The sequence below is a fragment of the Cherax quadricarinatus genome, unplaced genomic scaffold (genome assembly GCF_038502225.1).
Source record: "Cherax quadricarinatus isolate ZL_2023a unplaced genomic scaffold, ASM3850222v1 Contig6150, whole genome shotgun sequence".
Lineage (NCBI taxonomy): Eukaryota > Metazoa > Arthropoda > Malacostraca > Decapoda > Parastacidae > Cherax > Cherax quadricarinatus.
In genome coordinates, this window is record NW_027201176.1 from 848 (window position 1) to 13052 (window position 12205).

Consider the following 12205-nt stretch of genomic DNA (forward strand, 5'->3'; position numbering starts at 1 on the left):
AACTAAATTTATGATAATACTGGCCAGAATTACACACAAATCTAGAGAGCTTATCTGAGGTTCCTGGAGTTGTCTTGTCCAGTCGTCTGATATATCAAGTTATGCAGGAATGCATGTCCAACAATTTCGCCTCCTATTTGAGAGGTGTCAACACAATTTTAACCTCTACAGCACGAAAAATTTCCTTCCCATTACACTAACGTTTGTGCAAAATTCAGAACCAAGATGGCGAGTGTCGTCTGTGCCGGCGCACCTTCTTCCCATTATTTATAATATAATTTTTATTAAATACAGTATGGCTATCTAATTATATATAACTATTGTATTTCTGGAAAATGAATGCAGTATTTTCCACAGAAGGCTTCAGGGTCGTGAAGGAAGGCTTCAGGGTCGTGAAGGAAGGCTTCAGGGTCGTGAAGGAACGCTTCAGGGTTGTGAAGGAAGGCTTCAGGGTCGTGAAGGAAGGCTTCAGGGTTGTGAAGGAAGGCTTCAGGGTCGTGAAGGAAGGCTTCAGGGTCGTGAAGGAAGGCTTCAGGGTCGTGAAGGAAGGCTTGAAGACCATGAATGAAGACTTAGAGAACGTGAATGCAGACTTCAAACCTATGAATGCAGACGTCAGAACCATGAATGCAGACTTCAGAACCATGAATGCAGACTCCAGGACCATGAATGCAGACTTCAGAACCATGAATGCAGACTCCAGGACCATGAATGCAGACTTCAGAACCATGAATGCAGACTTCAGGACCATGAATGCAGACTCCAGGACCATGAATGCAGACTCCAGAACCATGAATGCAGACTTCAGAACCATGAATGCAGACTTCAGGACCATGAATGCAGACTCCAGGACCATGAATGCAGACTTCAGGACCATGAATGCAGACTTCAGGACCATGAATGCAGACCTGCCACGGACATCGTCAGATGAAAGCAGTTCTTTCGACAAGTCAACTTCTGTCAGCTCAGACAACAGCTTCTCAGATTATAGTAAGTTAACTTTATATTTTTTACTCGTTTAACGACTTTAAGGGCTCTTGTTCCGAGGAAGTGGAGCTGATCTCCCCTTCCTCGGATCAAGCCTGATCCACTCCCGGGATTAGCGCACATTTTAAATATAACCATTTAGGTTATAATTCTGTATTAAAGTATAATTCTGTATATATATATATATATATATATATATATATATATATATATATATATATATATATATTATATATATATATATATATATATATATATATATGGAGAGGCTCTAAACCCGTTGGGTTTATTACGTAACTTTAGTTTGGAGAAGCAGTGATGTCTGATCCGAGGAAAGAGAAGGATGGCTCATTCTGGACCCCTTGTGGGCTTAGCGCTTCGTGTGGATTGATGTAATAATAACAATAATAATACCTCGCCCCTCCTCCCCCCTCTCCCCCACCTCCCCCCTCTCCCCCCTCTCCCCCACATCCCCCTCCCCCCACCTCCCACCACCTCCCCCCTCCCCCTCCCCCCCACCTCCTTCAATAAACCGTTGCCAGATATTCAAAAATTTACGGAGAGAAATAATTTGAAACAGCCTATTAAATATAAACATCCCCAAATTGTATAGGCCTTTTTATGTTGTTGTTTTAGGTTTGAAGCCTATCTACCAGACGAGGGTCGATATACACCTCTCAGTGTATATACACTCAGATATATACACCTCTCAGTGTATATACACTCAGATATATACACCTCTCAGTGTATATACACTCAGATATATACACCTCTCAGTGTATATACACAGATATATACACCTTCCTGTGTATATACACAGATATATACACCTTCCTGTGTATATACACAGATATATACACCTTCCTGTGTATATACACAGATATACACCTTCCTGTGTATATACACAGATATATACACCTCTCAGTGTTATATACACTGAGATATACACCTCTCAGTGTATATACACAGATATACACCTCTCAGTGTATATACACATATACACCTCTCAGTGTATATACACTGAGATATACACCTCTCAGTGTATATACACTGAGATATACACCTCTCAGTGTATATACACAGAGATATACACCTCTCAGTGTATATACACAGAGATATACACCTCTCAGTGTATATACACAGAGATATACACCTCTCAGTGTATATACACAGAGATATACACCTCTCAGTGTATATACACAGATATATAACTCTCAGTGTATATACACTGAGATATACACCTCTCAGTGTATATACACAGATATATACACCTCAATGTATATACACAGATATACACATCTCAGTGTATATACACATATACACCTCTCAGTGTATATACACTGAGATATACACCTCTCAGTGTATATACACTGAGATATACACCTCTCAGTGTATATACACAGAGATATACACCTCTCAGTGTATATACACTGAGATATACACCTCTCAGTGTATATACACTGAGATATACACCTCTCAGTGTATATACACTGAGATATACACCTCTCAGTGTATATACACTGAGATATACACCTCTCAGTGTATATACACTGAGATATACACCTCTCAGTGTATATACACTGAGATATACACCTCTCAGTGTATATACACAGATATACACCTCAGTATATATACACTTAATAATTATTATTATAATAATAAAATATTGTGGGCTGTTGTATATAGTTTTACTCTTTAATATTTGTGCTGGTGAAGGGCTCTTGATCCAAGGGCTAGGACTTCCTTTCCTGGTATCAAACCTTGATTACCCGGGTAGAGGAATAGTCCAGGTTATTGTTAAGTTCAAACTTTGTAACTTAAAGTTCTCGTGGTCGCCGCCTCCGCCGCCGCCGCCGCCGCCGCCGGCTACCGTTACGCTTCACTGATCTTCAATATTGTTGCTAGGCTTATGTAACTTATGTACGATAACTGTAGGTCAGCCACGATGACTGCAGGTCAGTTACGATGACTGTAGGCCAGTCACGATGACTGTAGGTCAGTTACGATGACTGCAGGTCAGTTACGATGACTGTAGGCCAGTCACGATGACTGTAGGTCAGTTACGATGACTGTAGGTCAGTTACGATGACTGTAGGTCAGTCACGATGACTGTAGGTCAGCCACGATGACTGTAGGTCAGCCACGATGACTGTAGGTCAGTCGCGATGACTGTAGGTCAGCCACGATGACTGTAGGTCAGCCACGATGACTGTAGGTCAGTTACAATGACTGTAGGCCAGTCACGATGATTGTAGGTCAGCCACGATGACTGTAGGTCAGTCACGATGACTGTAGGTCAGCCACGATGACTGTAGGTCAGCCACGATGACTGTAGGTCAGCCACGATGACTGTAGGTCAGTTACAATGACTGTAGGCCAGTCACGATGACTGTAGGTCAGCCACGATGACTGTAGGTCAGTCACGATGACTGTAGGTCAGCCACGATGACTGTAGGTCAGTTACGATGACTGTAGGTCAGCCACGATGACTGTAGGTCAGCCACGATGACTGTAGGTCAGCCACGATGACTGTAGGTCAGCCACGATGACTGTAGGTCAGACACGATGACTGTAGGCCAGTCACGATGACTGTAGGTCAGCCACGATAACTGTAGGTCAGCCACGATGACTGTAGGTCAGTTACGATGACTGTAGGCCAGTCACGATGTCTGTAGGTCAGCCACGATGACTAGGTCAGCCACGATGACTGTAGGTCAGCCACGATGACTGTAGGTCAGTTACGATGACTGTAGGCCAGTCACGATGACTGTAGGTCAGTCACGATGACTGTAGGTCAGTTACGATGACTGTAGGTCAGTTACGATGACTGTAGGTCAGTCACGATGACTGTAGGTCAGTCACGATGACTGTAGGTCAGTCACGATGACTGTAGGTCAGTTACGATGACTGTAGGTCAGTCACGATGACTGTAGGTCAGCCACGATGACTGTAGGTCAGCCATGATGACTGTAGGTCAGTCACGATGACTGTAGGTCAGCCACGATGACTGTAGGTCAGCCACGATGACTGTAGGTCAGCCACGATGACTGTAGGTCAGCCACGATGACTGTAGGTCAGCCACGATGACTGTAGGTCAGCCATGATGACTGTAGGTCAGTCACGATGACTGTAGGTCAGCCACGATGACTGTAGGTCAGCCAGGATGACTGTAGGTCAGCCACGATGACTGTAGGTCAGCCATGATGACTGTAGGTCAGCCACGATGACTGTAGGTCAGCCACGATGACTAGGTCAGTCACGATGACTGTAGGTCAGCCACGATGACTGTAGGTCAGCCACGATGACTGTAGGTCAGCCACGATGACTGTAGGTCAGCCACGATGACTGTAGGTCAGCCATGATGACTATAGGTCAGTCACGATGACTGTAGGTCAGCCACGATGACTGTAGGTCAGCCACGATGACTGTAGGTCAGCCACGATGACTGTAGGTCTGCCACGATGACTGTAGGTCAGCACGATGACTGTAGGCCAGCCACGATGACTGTAGGACTGCCACGACGACTGTAGGTCAGCCACGATGACTGTAGGTCAGTCACGATGACTGTAGGTCAGCCACGATGACTGTAGGTCTGCCACGATGACTGTAGGTCAGCCACGATGACTGTAGGTCAGCCACGATGACTGTAGGTCAGCCACGATGACTGTAGGTCAGCCACGATGACTGTAGGTCAGCCACGATGACTGTAGGTCAGTCACGATGACTGTAGGTCAGCCACGATGACTGTAGGTCAGCCACGATGACTGTAGGTCAGCCATGATGACTGTAGGTCAGCCACGATGACTGTAGGTCAGTCACGATGACTGTAGGTCAGCCACGATGACTGTAGGTCAGCCACGATGATGTAGGTCAGCCATGATGACTGTAGGTCAGCCACGATGACTGTAGGTCAGCCACGATGACTGTAGGTCAGCCACGATGATGTAGGTCAGCCATGATGACTGTAGGTCAGCCACGATGACTGTAGGTCAGCCATGATGACTGTAGGTCAGCCACGATGACTGTAGGTCAGCCACGATGACTGTAGGTCAGCCATGATGACTGTAGGTCAGCCACGATGACTGTAGGTCAGCCACGATGACTGTAGGTCAGCCACGATGACTGTAGGTCAGCCACGATGACTGTAGGTCAGCCACGATGACTGTAGGTCAGCCACGATGACTGTAGGTCAGCCACGATGACTGTAGGTCAGCCACGATGACTGTAGGTCAGCCACGATGACTGTAGGTCAGCCACGATGACTGTAGGTCAGCCACGATGACTGTAGGTCAGCCACGATGACTGTAGGACAGCCACGATGACTGTAGGACAGCCACGATGACTGTAGGTCAGCCACGATGACTGTAGGTCAGCACGATGACTGTAGGCCAGCCACGATGACTGTAGGACTGCCACGATAACTGTAGGTCAGCCACGATAACTAATAATATTAATACTACTAATAACAGTAGTAGTAATAATAATAATAATCATAGTAATAATACATTATTATTTCGTATGAGCCACTGGTTCTGTTGTTGACAAAGGTTGTATTAGTGTATTTCTCTCACTACTGTATCAGATATACACTTTGATGTATTATTTGTCAGAGGATGTATATGGATTGAGCACTGAGTTATACACATTGATATATATATTATACACTGGTGTGTATAGTGACATACACCTCAGGGGATATACACTAGCCTTGTACAGCAGTAGCTACACTAGCCTTGTACAGCAGTACCTACACTAGCCTTGTACAGCAGTACCTACACTAGCCTTGTACAGCAGTACCTACACTAGCCTTGTACAGTAGTACCTACACTAGCCTTGTACAGCAGTACCTACACTAGCCTTGTACAGCAGTGCCTACACTAGCCTTGTACAGCAGTAGCTACACTAGCCTTGTACAGCAGTAGCTACACTAGCCTTGTACAGCAGTACCTACACTAGCCTTGTACAGCAGTACCTACACTAGCCTTGTACAGCAGTAGCTACATTAGCCTTGTACAGCAGTACCTACACTAGCCTTGTACAGCAGTACCTACACTAGCCTTGTACAGCAGTAGCTACACTAGCCTTGTACAGCAGTACCTACACTAGCCTTGTACAGCAGTACCTACACTAGCCTTGTACAGCAGTAGCTACACTAGCCTTGTACAGCAGTACCTACACTAGCCTTGTACAGCAGTACCTACACTAGCCTTGTACAGCAGTAGCTACACTAGCCTTGTACAGCAGTACCTACACTAGCCTTGTACAGCAGTAGCTACACTAGCCTTGTACAGCAGTGCCTACACTAGCCTTGTACAGCAGTAGCTACACTAGCCTTGTACAGCAGTACCTACACTAGCCTTGTACAGCAGTACCTACACTAGCCTTGTACAGCAGTAGCTACACTAGCCTTGTACAGCAGTACCTACACTAGCCTTGTACAGCAGTACCTACACTAGCCTTGTACAGCAGTACCTACACTAGCCTTGTACAGCAGTACCTACACTAGCCTTGTACAGCAGTACCTACACTAGCCTTGTACAGCAGTAGCTACACTAGCCTTGTACAGCAGTACCTACACTAGCCTTGTACAGCAGTACCTACACTAGCCTTGTACAGCAGTAGCTACACTAGCCTTGTACAGCAGTACCTACACTAGCCTTGTACAGCAGTACCTACACTAGCCTTGTACAGCAGTACCTACACTAGCCTTGTACAGCAGTACCTACACTAGCCTTGTACAGCAGTACCTACACTAGCCTTGTACAGCAGTAGCTACACTAGCCTTGTACAGCAGTACCTACACTAGCCTTGTACAGCAGTAGCTACACTAGCCTTGTACAGCAGTAGCTACACTAGCCTTGTACAGCAGTACCTACACTAGCCTTGTACAGCAGTAGCTACACTAGCCTTGTACAGCAGTAGCTACACTAGCCTTGTACAGCAGTACCTACACTAGCCTTGTACAGCAGTACCTACACTAGCCTTGTACAGCAGTAGCTACACTAGCCTTGTACAGCAGTAGCTACACTAGCCTTGTACAGCAGTACCTACACTAGCCTTGTACAGCAGTAGCTACACTAGCCTTGTACAGCAGTAGCTACACTAGCCTTGTACAGCAGTACCTACACTAGCCTTGTACAGCAGTACCTACACTAGCCTCGTACAGCAGTACCTACACTAGCCTTGTACAGCAGTACCTACACTAGCCTTGTACAGCAGTACCTACACTAGCCTTGTACAGTAGTACCTACACTAGCCTTGTACAGCAGTACCTACACTAGCCTTGTACAGCAGTACCTACACTAGCCTTGTACAGCAGTACCTACACTAGCCTTGTACAGCAGTAGCTACACTAGCCTTGTACAGCAGTACCTACACTAGCCTTGTACAGCAGTAGCTACACTAGCCTTGTACAGCAGTAGCTACACTAGCCTTGTACAGCAGTACCTACACTAGCCTTGTACAGCAGTACCTACACTAGCCTTGTACAGCAGTACCTACACTAGCCTTGTACAGCAGTACCTACACTAGCCTTGTACAGCAGTACCTACACTAGCCTTGTACAGCAGTACCTACACTAGCCTTGTACAGCAGTACCTACACTAGCCTTGTACAGTAGTACCTACACTAGCCTTGTACAGCAGTACCTACACTAGCCTCGTACAGCAGTACCTACACTAGCCTTGTACAGCAGTACCTACACTAGCCTTGTACAGTAGTACCTACACTAGCCTCGTACAGCAGTACCTACACTAGCCTCGTACAGCAGTACCTACACTAGCCTTGTACAGTAGTACCTACACTAGCCTTGTATAGCAGTACCTACACTAGCCTCGTACAGCAGTACCTACACTAGCCTTGTACAGCAGTACCTACACTAGCCTTGTACAGCAGTACCTACACTAACCTCGTACAGCAGTACCTACACTAGCCTTGTACAGCAGTACCTACACTAGCCTTGTACAGCAGTACCTACACTAACCTCGTACAGCAGTACCTACACTAGCCTCGTACAGTACTACCTACATAAGCCTCACACAGTACAATATCAATTATTATACCAGTAATTATTTTGTAGTAACATCTGCCTGCATAATATGTCACATATTCTGATGAGTATATCTGCCATGATATGTCTGTACTCACACCAACACTGCCTTTGTTATGTATATATATATATATATATATATATATATATATATATATATATATATATATATATATATATATATATATATATATATATATATATATATATATATATATGCATGCAAACGGCCTGTTTGTTAAAAATATACTTTATTTTGATGCCAATAGGCTCATGTTTGGACTTTTCAAGTATTTCTGGCTGTTTTCTGGCTACATTCAGACTTAATGGTGTAGCGTTAGGCTTTAAACCCCATTAAGCGTCGTTTAGTAGATAGACTTTAAACTCCCCCAGCCAACTTGACAACCAACTAACCGTGTCTGACCCTTGATCTGCAGATGGGAATGATGAGATGTACGAAGACCTTAGGAATCCTGATGTTAGCAGTGAGAGACGTAGAGACAGCTGTTCCTCCTGCTGTAGTCACTGCTCTTCAGTGTATTGCAGTGATAACTCGACGTCTGCTGCCCTTGATAACTCTACGTCTGCTGCCCCTGATAACTCTACGTCTGCTGTCCCTGATAACTCGACGTCTGCTGCCCTTGATAACTCTACGTCTGCTGCCCCTGATAACTCTACGTCTGCTGCCCTTGATAACTGTACGTCTGCTGCCCCTGATAACTCTACGTCTGCTGCCCCTGATAACTCGACGTCTGCTGCCCTTGATAACTCTACGTCTGCTGCCCCTGATAACTCTACGTCTGCTGCCCCTGATAACTCCACGTCTGCTGCCCCTGATAACTCTACGTCTGCTGCCCCTGATAACGCTACGTCTGCTGCCCCTGATAACGCTACGTCTGCTGCCCCTGATAACGCTACGTCTGCTGCCTCTCCTGCTGACCCTAACGTCTCACCATCCACCACTGAAGGTATTTATGTACATTACTTAGTTACCATTTGCATATACCAGTAAGTTGTCTTATGTAGTGATATCTTTTAAATACCATTAAAAAACCACGTTTAATGTTAGACATGGTTTTTTGATGGAGTTAGAGCTAACTTTACGGTAATGGGGTTATATATTTAGCACATGGTAATGTGTGTATTAATTTCTAGATCATATTTACCCTAGACTAGTGTATACAAAACGTGTGTGTGTCTTTGTGTGTCATTTAGGTAATTAAAATATAGTCAGTGATATTTTTTTTTACGGTTTGGTCTATTAATTGTAAGTTGTTTATAGTTTTTTACCATTATCTGCCCTCGTTTATTGAGCAAGGTTTTACACATCTAGATGTGTATATCTGTGTATGTCGTGAGTTTCAATTTATATTTCAGATACGCAGCTTTAATGACCTTTGTGTAGTCCACGGGTTTTGTATTAAATAAAGCGACTATATCAGGTTGATTGCTGAGTATATTAATGCTGATTTGTACTTGTTGCCGGCAGACAGACGAGGGAGTAACGAAGGAACAGGGAACGTACCAGCTTGTGGCTGTCAGGGTTGTTACTGTGTGTCAAGGCTGCAACATTCGTTCCCCCTGGCAGGGTCATCCCTGGCAGGGACATCCCTGGCAGGAACATCCCTGGCAGGGTCATCCCAGACAGGGACATCCCTGGCAGGGTCATCCCAACCAGTAGGACGTCACACATCAGTACAGGACACACACACAACCTCCTTCAGTATGATCAACCTACTTCAAGCAACACACGAGCCAGCTACTCCAGCAGATGGGAAGTCTTGCAATTGCAGTCAGTGTTGCAACATTTTTGCTAGTGGGCCAAGTCCTCTCCCATCTCCCACTGCACCTAACCACTGGAGTGAAACACACACCCCTAACACCACAGAACAGAACTCTGCATGCTGCAACAATGCTGGCTGCCAAGGGCATGGAAAATATGCTAGCAACGAGCAGCGGCATATCTCTGTCCCACAGATGTTTAAGTGTGACGAGTGTGGTCAGATTTTTGTCCAAGAGATTAACTTCAAGAAACACGTTCTTCGCTTCACCAACCAAGAGACAGAGAATGGATTTAAGTGTTTCTACTGCAGACATGTGTTTCCTAGTGCATGTGGTCGCAAGCATCACCACATAATGCACAGACAACAACATAGAAATACTCCCGTCCTGGAGAATACATGTAGTGTGTGTAGCGTCAAGTTTAAAACCAGTAAAGGTCTTGAAGAACACCAGCGTCAGTTTATGACCAACACTGAGAGAAGGATCTTCAAATGTTTCTTCTGTAGTCATGCATTTGTTTCCGAAATAAGTCGTATTTCCCATGAAAAACTGCATGGTAAGCAGCGCCGGTTACCTTGCTGTTGCTGCGGTTCACACTTCCCCTCCAGATACTCACTTCGAGTTCATGGCATTAAGAAGAACATCCAGATGCCTCCTCGATGCCTTGATTGTGGGATCATATTTACCAAGAAAAGTTACCTTGATGATCATGTTGTCTCCGTCAGGAGGAACTTACCCTTCATTTGTTCTGTCTGTAACCACAAATTTCAAACTAAGTTAGCCTTAACCAGACATGGAAAATTACACAGCAGGAAGAGGGAATTTGAGTGTCCATCTTGTATGGCTCGTTTTGTGAGTGAGACTCGTCTGGTGGACCATATATATGGCGTCTCCAAGAAGGTCAATTCTGCCAAGAAAATTCGTTTAATTCTGGACCCTAACCAGGACAACATATCAGTTACCTAAGTCAATCATGGATTCTAACCATCAATTCCGTGTGTCAGCACAACATTATCAACTACCATCTTCAACTTGCTATCCATTACCGTCTTCCATCAGACGTGTTTGTTATAGATCACATAGAACATTGAACAATGTCTCGTCAATCTCAACTATCTCTCAAACAATCGCAGTTACTGCGAGACATTTAGGTATTTAAAGCTTTTGTTCCATTTGAAGTGAATTGCAGAGGATTGAGGGGATATAACCGCGAGGGTCGTCAATATAACCACGAGGGTCGTCCCTGAAGTTACTTCAACTTTATTCACATTCAATAATACCTTCCCATAGTTATTCTCTATATTTTTCTCCACAGTTTTTACAATGAACATTGATGTGTTATCTATTGTATAACTGTTATTGTATTAGTCATTATTAATACATAATACAGCCCCTGACTGTATTTATACATCATTGTATAACTGTCCACAAGCAGATATTTGTAGCCTACATTTTTGCGGCTTAAAAAAGGAATTCTTTGATTTTTATTTTTTATTTTTTTTTATTCTATATTTTAGTTAATAAAACCCAGAATAATGAGTATATTTAGTGCCTTAATTTAGGCCTATTTTTTGTAATTTTAAACATTATCACATAGGTGGAATGTGTTATGTTGATAGGCCTAAGATAGGCCTAGGTTACAAATATTGTGTTGAGATCAGTTAACTCACGGAATTTATGTTAATAGGCTTAAGGCCGAAATTCTTGATATATTGCTAGGCCTAAGGTTCATTATTGTCTTAAGTTGTTGCTTAAGTAAAAAGTTCTGCCATTGTCTTACTGGTCTTAAGGAGTGACTGATCACTCAGACTGTGCCTGCAAACCAGTCACATAAACCAGTCACATAAACCAGTCACATAAACCGGTCACATAAACCGGTCACATAAACCAGTCACATAAACCAGTCACATAAACCAGTCACATAAACCGGTCACATAAACCAGTCACATAAACCAGTCACATAAACCAGTCACATAAACCGGTCACATAAACCGGTCACATAAACCAGTCACATAAACCAGTCACATAAACCAGTCACATAAACCAGTCACATAAACCAGTCACATAAACCAGTCACATAAACCGGTCACATAAACCGGTCACATAAACCGGTCACATAAACCGGTCACATAAACCAGTCACATAAACCAGTCACATAAACCAGTCACATAAACCGGTCACATAAACCAGTCACATAAACCAGTCACATAAACCAGTCACATAAACCGGTCACATAAACCAGTCACATAAACCAGTCACATAAACCGGTCACATAAACCGGTCACATAAACCAGTCACATAAACCGGTCACATAAACCAGTCACATAAACCAGTCACATAAACCGGTCACATAAACCGGGTGTTACTGTTGGTCTGGTTTTATAAATT

General features: G+C 44.1%; 1 protein-coding gene across 1 annotated transcript; it reads left to right on the plus strand.

Annotated features, from left to right (window-relative positions):
• Window positions 1-335: 335 nt before the first annotated feature.
• Window positions 336-12199, plus strand: LOC128701081 (zinc finger protein 497-like). Its single transcript, XM_070082026.1, has 3 exons — window positions 336-990; window positions 8473-9003; window positions 9525-12199. Exons 1-3 carry the CDS (start codon window positions 336-338, stop codon window positions 10781-10783), a joined length of 2445 nt encoding a protein of 814 aa, XP_069938127.1. The 3' UTR covers window positions 10784-12199.
• The last annotated feature ends 6 nt before the right edge of the window (window positions 12200-12205 follow it).

Coding starts and splice junctions, on each gene's coding strand:
- LOC128701081 (XM_070082026.1), top strand. CDS start 336: ATGAATGCAGTATTTTCCACAGAAGGCTTCAGGGTCGTGAAGGAAGGC. Junction 991..8,472: donor CAACAGCTTCTCAGATTATA/GTAAGTTAACTT, acceptor CTTGATCTGCAG/ATGGGAATGATGAGATGTAC. Junction 9,004..9,524: donor CTCACCATCCACCACTGAAG/GTATTTATGTAC, acceptor TGTTGCCGGCAG/ACAGACGAGGGAGTAACGAA.